We start from the raw sequence: 12,820 nt of genomic DNA, 5'->3' as shown, positions 1-12,820 counted from the left end.
AACCGAGTGAGAAACATTTATTTCTAAAAGTAATAGTGACAATATTAAGATAAAATAAGACACACAATGATATATAGAATAAGAGGGTCACACATATTTTCTGTTACTAGTCTCATCAGCAAATCATGCTGAGAAAAACTGGAAGGAAAAAATGGGACCTTTACCTTCAACCATACACAGAAATTCAAAATGAGTTAAAGTCCTAAATGTAAAACCTGAAATTATAAAACTCCTAAAGGAAAACATAGAGGGAAAGCTTCATGAAATTGGATTTGGAAATGATTTCAGGCGCGTAAGCCACCCAAATCACAGGCAACAAAAGCAAAAATAGATCAGTGGGACTACATCACACTTGAGGATTTGTGTGACAGAGGAAACAATCAACAGAATGAAAATGCAACATACAGAATAGGAGAAAATACTTGTAAGCCATATATCAGATAAGAGGTTGATGTCTAGAATATAAAAAGAATTCCCACAACTCCACAGCAACAAAACTCAATTTAAAAATGTGTAAAGGACTTCAACAGACATTCTCCAAAGATTGCACACATATAGCCTACAAGCACATGAGAAGATGCTCAGCGTCACTCATCATCAGGAAATGCAGATCAAAGTAATGAGATGTCATGTTGCACTCATCAGAAAACAACAAGTATTAGTGAGGCGTGTAGAAATTGGAACCCCTGTGCACCGTTGATGGGAATGCAAAATGGTACAGCTGCTGAGAAAAATAAGAGAAGTTCCTCAGAAATTTAAAAATAGAATTACCATATGATCTAGCAGTCCGACTTCGGAAGATGTATATCCAAAAGAACTGAAAACAGGATCTTGAAGGGGTATCTGCTCACTGCAGCCTTATTCATGATGATAGCCACGTGACAGAAGCAGTCCTCGCGCCCATCCACGGATGAATAGTTAAAGAAAATCACACACATACATACACAACACACGAACATTATTCAGCCTTAAAAAAGAAGGAAGCCCTGTCACATGGATAAAACTTGACATTATGTAAATGAAATAAACCAATCAGAAAAGACCTATGATTCCACTTAATATGAGGTATACTAAAGGAAGTACATGCTTAGAAAATGAAGTAGATAGGTGGTTGCTCAAGGGGCTGGGGGGAGGGGAAGGAAAGGGGAATTCGGTTGGTATAGCGTTTCAGTTTTCCAAGATAAAAAAGTTCTAGATGCAGTTAATACTGCTGTACATTTAAAAATAGTTATGAGTAAATTTGTGGTTTTTTACCACAGTTTTATTTATTGTTTTCTCTGAATTTTAAAAAAATTGAGGACTAGGTATTAAGCATTTTATTAAAAGTTTTAATTGCCTTGAATTCACTTAGCTAAGTTATTTTGTAGATTTCCATATTGGAGACATTGAGCTATTAATAGATTTCCTAATATTAAATGATACACTGCAGACATAAATCAACCTATTTAGATAATTCAAATAATTGTTTTAATATCCTATTAAAATCAATTTGCTTTCATATCTGAGAATTTGGTATTTGTAATCTTAAGTAAGATTGACCTAAATTTTCCTTCCTAAGGGTATGTATGTGTGTGTACAAGTAGGTCTATAGTCATCAGATTTTCTTTATCAAGACGAAAAGCTTTCAGTTTTTCAACATTTTGCTATTCTGTATGGGCTTTTCATATATGGCCTTTATTATATTGAGGTAACTTCCCATTCCAAGATTTTTGAGTGATTTTTATCATGAAGGGGTATTGAATTTTGTCACATGATGTCGTGTGTAACAGTTGAAATGATCACGTGCATTTGTCCTTCATTCTGTTAATGTCATTTTATAAAAGTTTAATATAAAAACATTTACTTTAAGATGTATGATATACATTTATTATATAATATACATATTACAAAAAGTCTTGAGAATCTGAATCTATTTTCTGATCATTACATAAGTAATGAACAATATTTGATTTGCCTTTTTTTAATAGTTAATTTATTTTTTAGACAGAGAGAGAGCATGAGTGGGGGAGGGACAGAGAGGGAGGGAGACACAGAATCTGAAACAGGCTCCAGGCTCTGAGCTGTCAGCACAGAACCCAATGTGGGGCTTGAACCTACAAACTGTGAGGTGAATAACCTGTGCCAAAGTCAGATGCTTAACCAACTGAGCCACCCAGGTGCCCTTTGATTTGCCTTTTTTATGATATACGGTACTCAGTTGAATTCAAAGCAAATTCACATTAAAAAAGAAACCAATATTGGACACAGAAATAAATGTAGGTATAAAAGTGAGAAATCAGTACTTTTCATTTGGTCATTTTTTTCATTTAGAACCTTGCAAATTGGAATTTCATTTGTTGCAAGTACAAAACTAAAACAGAATTAAAGAGTCTTCTCATTTTGTAGAACATATTTGAATATTAGGTATATTTTATTTTTGTTATTAGGGCTAACCAGATGAATTGGCACTTCTCTACTTCAAAATTAGAATATTGGCAACTTGATATCATGCACCACACCTATAGAAATACCTTAAAAGTATTTGGTAAAATTTCTAGAAGTGTGAATCTGTTTTAACAGTTTTAAAGTACTTTGTCTTACTTTAACAAATTATACTTGAACTAATGTTTCTCTTTTTAATAATTACTTTCTAAAACATTTATTTAAAGTTGAGTGAAGTATTGTGCTGAGTAATAGTAATTCCTGTGACTTAAAATTTTTTTTTACCTATCTGTACTTGAGGCAGTTCTCTCTTTAACTGGTAAATTAGTTTCTGGGGACATTCCTGGTCTAAGTTTGCTTTGTTCTTCATTTTGTTATGGTCACACAATTATCTTCTATATGTGTAAGGAAGATGGTAATAATAATTGTAATAATAAATAACTAAATTCACGGAGGGCTTATTATATGTCAGGGACTTTACTTTTGTAATCTTTACAACACTTTTGTAACCTTTTTTAATCGTACAGTAATACCGCAATGAAATGTAGGTACTGTTATCCTCAGCTTTTTACAGATGAAAGGGGGCTCGGAATGATGAAACTTGCCCAGGTTCATAAAGCTAGTAAGTAGCAGAGAAGGATGATGCCTGACTACTTGAACATGAGACATGATTTGAGTCATAATGTATGTTCCTATTCGGTTACTTAATAATGCCATTGTTCTATAGTTAGATGGTTTAGAAAATTTCATTTAAATACATTTGGAATAAAAAAATTAATACATTTGGAATAAAATTTTAATGTCATATCTTCTTACAGTTTTTAATAATGAATACATCCCCCTTTTTGGGTCACAGGATGGACAATCTGAAATTTTGTACACTTTTTGGAATTCAGTTACTCAAGCGCTTTCTTCTCAGTTTCGCGCGGCAACAGATTGTAAGTATGCTATTTAATTGACAATTTAATTTCAACATTTTCCATTTACTTTAAAATTTAATGTGAAGAAGTTTTGCTTTACTGGTTTATAAAACACATCTTTTTAAAACTCATTGGCTAATTGTCATTTCTTGTGCTAGCCATATATTCAATTTTATACACAGTAAGTTAATTTTTAATATTTTTTATAATGAGTATGTGGAATAAAATTCTCCAGAAGAATGAATGAACACTCCATAATTCAAACATAGAGGAACTCTGAAGTTTTCTTATGTAAAGGGTGTAAAGCAATTAATGTTGAAAAATTTAGTTGATGCTTATAGAATTATTTTCTAACTAAAAGCAAAATGCTAAGACTTCATAGTTTTTTTATTATTAAAAATGAGGATTTGAAGAGTGAACAGATGAAATACCTTCATCATGAATTAAAAGTTGCTTATTTAAACATGATCCCCCAAATCTGTTTGTTTACTTATTTTGGGGGGGGGGTCATGAAATAATGGCACTATCTAATCACTGACCATATAAAGTGTTTTAGGAGTCTCTGTGTAAATTTTTATATATAAATGTTGTGAAGGTACCTAGTAGATGCTGACATTACTTAGTCCCTGGCAAGCCAGAGTTGAATAGACCTCACTAGCTGCTTCCCTACCTCTGTTTCTAAGGAAGTATGCAGCAAAGCAGTAACCGCAGGGAGGGTCCCCATTCGTGTGCCCAAATAGAATTTAGAGGGTTTATTTTGGACTATGCTTCCATTTACTTCTACAGATTACACAATATAGAGAATGCTGTGCATCTGTCTGTGTGAGGTATCTATTTTGGTCAACTTTTTTGAGATATAACTTAAATACAGTAAAAGTTACCAATTATAAGAAAATTATATGCTTTTTGACAATCATTTGTATCCTTTTACCTACCACCACAATTAAGAAACAGAAAATCACCCCCACCCCCCTCCAAATTTCCTGCATATACTTTTGTAATCACCTCTTGGCTCCTGGCAACTAGTGATCAGCTGTCTGTCAGTAAAAGTTACCTTCTCCTAGACTTTTGTAAAAACAAGTATCGTACAGGCTGTGTTCTTTCATATCAGCATAGTTATTATAAGATTCATCCATGTTGTTGCATATATCAATAGTCCCTCTTTATTGCTGATTAGTATTACATTATATAGATTATAGAACAATTTGTTTATCCATTCCCCTTTGGGGTTATTATGAATAAAGCTATTGCTGTTGTTCATGTAGAAGTATTTTGTAGACATAGGTATTCATTCTTGGGAAAGTACATGAGTGGAATTACTTGATGATTTTATAAGTGTATGTTTAACTTTGTAAATAACTGCTCAACTATTTTCCAAGATAGATGTACCATTTTACATTCCCACCGACAATATTCGGTAATTCCAGTTGCTCTATATCCTTATGATATTCATGATATTGTCAGTCATTTTAATGTTGGCCATCCTTGTGAATGCATAGTGGATTTTCATTGTGGTTTTAACTTCCACCGGATCAAAGACTTAATGATGACCATATTTTCACAAGCTCATTAGGTATCTTCTTTGCTCACATGTTTGTCAAAATTTTGGGCTTTTAAAAAAAATTGTTGGGTTTTTATTTTTTAGTTATTGCTTATTCTCTTATTATTGAGTCATAAGAGATCTTTATATGTATTATAGATCCAGAGTCCTTTCTCAGATGTATGTTTTGCAAATATATTTCCTTTGTCTGTGGTTTCCCTTTGCATTTTCTTAACAGTGTCTTCTACGTGATAAACGTTAATTTTGATAAAGTCGTACTTATCCATTTTATCCATATTTTTAATAATTTCCATTTTTTAACCTAAGAAATCTTTGTCTAACCCAAGACCAGAAGTATTTCCCCCTATATTTTAGTCTAGAAGTTTTACTAAGTTCTTTTGAAGTTAATTTTTGCATATGATATGAGATAAGGGGTAAGGGTATTTCTTTGAATGTACTTTGAAAAGATCATATTCTGCCTACTGACTAACCTGGCCCTCTTACAGAAAAATCATGTGTAAGACTATTTCTGGAGTCTTTTTTTTGCATTTTTTATTTTTATTTTTTGCATGTCTGTGTTTATAATCACTAATGTATAAATTCTTCTATTTTATTTAACTTATCAAAATAATTTTTGTTATTCTAGGCCCTTTGCATTTTGATATATATTTCAGAACCAAGCTGTTGTTCCTATAAAAATGTTTCCTGAGATTTTGATTAGGATTACATAATGAGTCTACGGACTCCTCAATTTGTGATGAATTCAATCTTAACAATACGTAGTCTTTTGACCTATGAGTGTGATGTATCTTCCCATTGATCTAGGTTTTTTATATTTTCTCTTAATCAATGCTATAATAGTTTTTAGTATGCAGGTCTAGCAAATCTTTTCTTAAACTTGTTACTATTTCATATATTTTGATGCTTTTGTAAATGGTGTTTTTAAAAGTTTACTTCTAACTATTCATTGTTAGGATATAGAAATACAGTTTTTGGGTGTGTTTAATATTGATCCTTAGTTTTCTTAATGTCTTTTTCTAGTATGGGTATCAGGGTAATGCTCACCTCTGAGAAAAAGTTGAGAAGTATTTCATCCTCTTGAGTTTTCTCAAGCAGTATATGTAAAATTGGCATTATTTCTTCTTTAAATGGTAGAATTCACCAAGGAAGTCCTGTAGGCCTGGAATTTTCTTTGTGGGAAGATATTTAAATACAAATTCATCTTCTTTGTTGGGTAAGGGATTGTTCCATTTATTTCTTCTTGAGTAAGCCTTGGTAGTTTATTGACATAGAGTTGCATATAATGCTTCTTCAGTACCCTGTGAATATGTGTGGAATCTGATGTGATGTTCCGTACCTTATTCCTGATATCATTACTTTCTTCTTTTTCTAATAATTACAACTAGAAGTTTATTCATTTTATTTATCTTCTCAGAAACCAACATTTGGGTTCATTGATTTTTCTCTGTTTTCACTTTCACTGATTTCGGCTCTTTGTTTATTATTTATATTTTCTTTGCTTTGCTTTGAATTTGATTTGCTCATTTTCTTGTTTATTAAGGTTAAGTTTAGATTATTGACTCAAACTGTCCTTTTCTAGTTGAAGTGTTTGTGCTGCGTGTTTCTCCATAAGCAGTATTTTAGCTGCCGCCTTCTTGTCTTTCCAAACACAGAACAGTTAAGAGTAGTGAGGAAGTATCTATGTACCTAAACCTCTGATTTAGTAATTGTTAAGTTCTCCCACTAAATGAGCATTTTGAGGCTGACGAATTTGTTTGAATTTTAAAGTTTATGGATTATTTTAGGAGGTAGCTTTTTCAAATATTCGTAAGTAGTAGTATGCAAATACAGCTTTTTAATAGTTTCTCATACCATGTATGAAAGTGGTGGGTTTTCATGAAAATAATTATCACCATGAAGTTTTCTTCAATATTTAACTCTTCACAATATAAGTCAATTACGTTTAATGGAATACATTTACTAATACAGCAGTAAGAAAATGCAAAGATGTAAATTTACCTACAAAATAGGCAAGCATAATTAGGTAATTAAAACCTCGGTTTTTAGATAGAATAAAAGAAAACATGTAAAAAGCTGTTGCAAGGTATGTTTTTAAAGCATTTATTAGAAATGTTCTTTGTCACTTAAAAATGTTTTGGTGTTGTAGAGGTGTTTACTTAGTACATAAATTCAGTTTCTGTTTTGATGATTTCTTCTCTCAGTGACCGGAATTTATCAAAGAAAATAGCCTGTAGTATATACTTCAGAGATTTCAAACCTTCAACCATTTGTACCTTACAGTATTGTTCATTATTGGTTGACATAGCATATTTTTAGTAGACATTGTATGAGGAAAACTTTCTTCCAGCAAATCACATAGAAATTAAGAGTAGAGGTTGAGCTACAAAGGAAATGTTCTTGTCTTCTAATTCAGTCATATCTGCCGATTCTGGATCTGGTTGAGTTTTCTTACGAATAGGTTTTTCCTACTTTTCTGCACATCACGTAATTTTTGACTGGGTATCAGATGAACTTCACATTGTTTGGTACCGGATACCTTTTCTTCCTTAAATATTCTTGTTCTTAGATACTGTCAAGTTACTTAGAAACAATTTGGTTTTTTTGAGTCTTGCTTTTAAGATGTATTAGAAAATCCTGAGCAGGGTTTAGTGTAGAGCTAATTATTTTCCTCTACTGAGGAAACACCCTTCTTAGGACTCTACATAACGCTCTGAATCACACGGCTTCCCGGGCCTGGCTGCCAAGGACAACCACTCTTCCCCGTCTTGTGTGAGTAACAGGTGTATTTCTGATCCTGCACGCTTCCTTCCCCCAGACTCTGGAACTTCCCTCACACGTGCGTGCCGAGTCCTGTTTCGCTGCTTACTCAGCGTGGGCCGTTTGCAGACCTCTGCAGTCGACCTTGCTGAGCACGTCCCTTCTCTCTGGTATCCTGTCCCGTGAACTCGAGTCTCCTCCCGTTTCCTGGTCTGGGGGGCAGCAGGGGGACAGGAGTCTCTTTCCCCATCCAGTGCCGCAGCCTAGAAGCCTCTGGGAGGAAATAGGCTCTTGTTACCAAAGTGATAGGTTCTTTCCCTACTCAGTACCTCTCGCTGAATAGCCGATTGACAAAACAGTATCTGACGGCAAGCACATGATTTGTTCAGTGGCCAGAGAATGGAGAAGGGGAGCTCGTGCTGTAAAGGCACCTTCTCCCCAGTTAGGTCTCGTGCTCAGGGCTTTATGGGGTCACGGAAGTTACGGGGCTGGAAAAGAAGCTGACAGAGGGGCCTTCCCACGGAAGGAAGGCGGGGAGGAGGCTTTGGGACCAAGAGGGCTGCCTCTTTTCTTCCCCTAAATGGACGCGGTGGGATCTGTGATGGGCTGGTCGGTGGGGTTTTTGTTATTACGGTTCTAGGATAATGATCCCGAGGTCAGCTGCAGGGTTAGCCCAGTGTGTAAACTGGATCAGACCAGTCAAAACCTGGGCTCGAGGGCTTGTTTGGAGCGTGTGGCTTCAGGCATTTGGCCTGAGCTGCTGGTGGCTGGAGAACGGAGTTACTGTGGCTGGTTAGCGGGTCCCCGGTGACCCTGGGGTGGTCACAGAGTTCACCTCTTATTTCCTGTCTCTCAAGGATCGCTGTCATTAATTGCATGATGTCTTTTAAAGCATGGTGTTTTAAAAACCACTGTTTCGTATATTTTTTCTATTGTTTTTTTGGTGGTTTCAGATAGGAAGTTAATTCTGGTCCCTGTTACTCCACCTTGGCCAGAAGTGGAAGTGCCTCATCTTGTTTTAAGAGCAGTGATTAAAAGCACATTTCCCAATATTATATGCTATGGGGGTGTTTGATGGTACTGTCATTTACCTCTCTTTGGTCATCTGCTTTCTTATTGTCCTAAACGAAGCATTACAAGCCCCTGGTGTTCTTTACATGCTCGCCTGTTTCCCAAGCTGCTCCCTCTCAGTGACTGGCCTTCTCTCCTGGGTCATCAGAATCTCTCATGTCATTAGGAAACTCTTTCAATAGCCTGTACCTTCTCTGCAAAGAAAAGCCTTATTTTCTCCCTGGGGGTCTCTGAGTGTGACAGAACTGCCCTGTTTTCTGACGGCTGCCCGCCTGCTCTGTTTACCCTTTCCGCTCAGCAACACCATTCATAGGTGTCTTCGTTCCACTTTCCATTTCTCCTCTTCTTTGGATTTCCGCCCCTCAGATGGGAAAGCTATCTACGTTGCTCTCATTTAGCATAAACGAAAACAAAAGTAGAGTTTCTTTCTAGGCACTATTTCATCTCTCCTGTTTTTATTCGGACTTCTCAGGAGAGTAGTTGGCACTGCTTTGTCTCCATCTCCATACTGTTGGCTTCTCAACTAGGGGCCGCTGGCTGTCCTCCACCATTGTCCTGAAATGGTTCTCATTAAAATAAGCAGTGGCCGCCCACTCAGTTACCAAAGCCAGGAGGTGTTTTCAGTTCTTACGTTATGGGACCGGCCTCGCTTCTGCAGTCAAAGGAGCTACTGAAAGGAAATACCATATTTTTAGGCAGAAAATTCCATTAATATTTCATACTCAGGGTAATTTGTTACTTCTGATAGCATTATTACTTTAATAACTTCTTGGGGAGAACTCCAGCGTTGTTTGTAAAGCCCCTTCCATTTATATAGCACACAGCCCCTGAGGTGCACTGTAGGACAGAGAGGCGGCGCCAGGGAACGGAGCCTGTACACGGTGTAACAGAGTGTCTGAGTAAGTAATGTTTTGGCAGAAAATATCCAAAGGGAAATTTTCCTAGTCAGGAACATGTTCCTTCTGATTTATAAACGATGTTCGTGCTTAGTAAAAAGAAGTTCTAATAGGTAGAATAAAATACACTCCAAGACCATGAATTTACTTTATTGAAAAGAAAAGGGGCTTGTACTTGTCGCCTTGAAAATTCAAAATAGCTTCTGTAGGAAATCTGTTGCTTGAATTATCTATGGGTGAAAATTATTTCCAAAACGACTTCTAAACTTTGTTACTTTTGTGTTGTACTTTCTAGGTAATAGAAACTGTTGGGTTGTGATACACTTTTTTTCCCTTTAAGTCTCAGTAGAAACAAGCAAAATAAACATTAACCATTTTAAACTCTTTGAAATTAAAACATAATTCTTCTTGGTTATCTCATGATTTTCCCAGAATGCCTCATCTCCCTTTGCTTTATTTTTCTTCATAGCTCTTACCCGTTTTATTTATAAATTATTTATTTATCATTCTGGATCTCCTTCCCCCCATTAGAATGTAATCTCCATAAGACACAAAATACTGTTTCGATCATGGCAGTATTTTCTTTTACTTTTTTAACTTTTATTTATTTTTGAGATGGAGACAGAGTACGAGCTGGCGAGGGGCAGAGAGAGAGGGAGACAGAATCTAAAACAGGCTCCAGGCTCTGAGCTCTCAGTACAGGGCCCGATTGGGAGCTTGAACCCACGAACCACGAGATCATGACCTGAGCCGAAGTCGGACGCTTAACTGACTGAGCCACCCAGGCACCCCTCATAGCAGTATAGCAGTATTTTTTTTTTTTTTAAAGAAAACATATTTATTTTGATTCTGTGTGGGCATGCCAAGTTATAGAGGATTCTATTTCTACTACGTGCACAATTATATTGGAGTGTAACTGTAGTAGAAATTACAGAACATACCAGTCTAATATACAGATTACTCTTTCACATTAGCTTTAAAATCAAGGCCCAGAGGCAATTGTGCTGCAGGAACTGGGCTGAACACTGAAGAGTGTACTCAGCTGATAATATGACACCGAGAAGGTTCAGCCACAGTTTCCTGTTCAGACATTTCAAAGGGTTTCAGCCAAGTAGCAATCTCTATGCGGCCTGGTGGAACTACTTCTGGGTTTTTTGTTTGTTTGTTTGTTTTTTACACAAATAGTTTATTGTCAAGTTGGTTCCACATAACACCCAGTGCTCATCCCCACAAGTGCCCTCCTCCATGCCCATCTACCCCCTCCCCCTCATACCCATGAGTCCTCAGTTTGTTCTCAGCATTCAAGAGTCTCTCATGGTTTGCCTCCCTCCCACCATTTCCCCCCTTCTTCTCCCCCACGGTCCTCCATTAAGTTCCTCCTAATCCTCCTATACGTGCAAACACATGGCATCTGTCCTTCTCTGCCTGACTTATTTCGCTCAGCATAACACCCTCAAGGTCCATCCATGTTGCTACACAGGCCAGATGTCATTCTTTCTCATTGCCATGTAGTATTCCTTCGTATAGATAAACCACATCTTCTTGATCCATCCGTCCGTTAGAACTCCCCTATGACCCAGCAACAGCACTGCTAGGAATTTACCCAAGGGATACAGGAGTGCTGATGCATAGGGGCACATGTACCCCAATGTTCACAGCAGCACTCTCAACAATAGCTAAAACATGGAAAGAGCCTAAGTGTTCATAGCAGTATTTTAAATGGCCAGAAAAGTATCTGACACACTGTAGGACTTCAGTAAACGCTTGTTGACTGGGAGGAAGACAGGAAAAAAGACAAAGGAATCAAGAATAAATGCCAGTGTCCTCTTATAAAAGCTTAAGAACTTAACAAAAACCAATGTTTGAAATATTCTGGGAAGTGAATCTTTAAAAAAATGTTTAAACCCTTTGTGCAGCATTATTCTCTCAAAACTCTTAAGCCACTCAAGGAGATGATTCATACAACTAAGAGAGCTACATGGCATGTGTCTGGAGTGCTTTGGAAAACAAAGTGTGAGTAAGAGTTACCCTGAGGAGATACATGGTTTAAGACTGAGAAAGCTTGAATACTTGAAATGTATGCTGAAATTCACTTCCTTCACCTTTTTAAAAATACAGTGATAAATCAGATGTCTAGCTGTCCTGAGAAATAGGGGGATAAGAACCTGCGAGTACTTTCTTTATTGTAGATTTTTTAAATGTTAGAATGATGTTTATATTAAGTGAAATCTTTATTGTGATAGATTTCTTAAAAGTTAATGTGCAACTTAAATATACGTACTGGGGAGATACATCTCATATCCTCACGTAAAGTACCTTGTAGAATTTGAGCCCTACAACTGAAGCATGCTTTCACTGTAGAGTTCTAATGAGCTAACACCAGGGAACATCCTAAGCACCCTGTGTTTAGCATATAAAGATGAAAACTTGGAGCTTGCCCAAAAGAGGAAATGAATAGCTCCTTGCTGAGAACTTGAGAGGAGTCTTCTAAGGAAGTACTAAAAGTTTATATAACCTGGAGGAAGGTGAGTCTTAGCCATCAATTAAGTTTTTGGAGACTTTCTTCGCAGGGACACATTTGATCATGTAGTTCTCTAATAAAAATATTTTATCGGTATATGTATCAAGTCATTATATTGCATACCTTGAGCTAAAACAGTATTAAAAGTCAATTATAACTCAATAAAACTGAAAAAAATAAATTAAAAAAAATAAAATTTTTTCATTGGCTCTTGTTATTATTTTAAAATTTCATTTACTTTCGTATAACACTCATAGAGAAAGAGTAGGAGTACCATAATTATACACCTAGATGAACTTTTCATATCTTAATATAGCTGTGTCACCAAATCAAGAGCAAGAAATGGGTGTTACCTACGAGGTTACATCAGAAGGCCCCTCAGGCCCCCTCGCTTCTGCCTGCCCTTCTCCTAACAGTATTTATTCATTTCTAATGACATAGAGTTTTTAATAAATTATTATTTTCTACAGATAAAAATACCCAGTTTATACTCTAATGTTTTTTTGTCTGACGTCTCTTGCTTAGCAGTCCTCTCTGTTGGATGCGCCTGTAGGTTATTCTCGATGTAGTCAAATGTTCATTCTGTGAACATATCATGATACATCTGTCTACCATATTATTGGTGGGCATTTGGGTGGGTTCCCATTTTTGAGCCATTTTAAGTGATGCTACT

General features: G+C 36.2%; 1 protein-coding gene across 5 annotated transcripts in view; it reads left to right on the top strand.

Moving 5' to 3' along the window:
- The window catches only part of COG5 (component of oligomeric golgi complex 5), a 302,803-nt gene that overhangs the window by 206,869 nt on the left and 83,114 nt on the right, over positions 1-12,820 (top strand). For all 5 annotated transcript variants that reach the window (XM_039247215.1, XM_039247213.1, XM_039247210.1 and 2 more), the window contains exon 11: positions 3,278-3,359. In XM_039247215.1, the coding sequence (XP_039103146.1) occupies positions 3,278-3,359 (82 nt within the window). The remainder of the gene's footprint in view (positions 1-3,277; positions 3,360-12,820) is intronic.

Source organism: Hyaena hyaena, unplaced genomic scaffold (assembly GCF_003009895.1).
Source record: "Hyaena hyaena isolate Hyena2069 unplaced genomic scaffold, ASM300989v1 scaffold_294, whole genome shotgun sequence".
In the NCBI taxonomy this organism is placed as follows: Eukaryota; Metazoa; Chordata; class Mammalia; order Carnivora; family Hyaenidae; genus Hyaena; species Hyaena hyaena.
The sequence above is the reverse complement of the archived record's forward strand: the minus strand, read 5'-3'. Positions and strand labels throughout refer to the sequence as shown.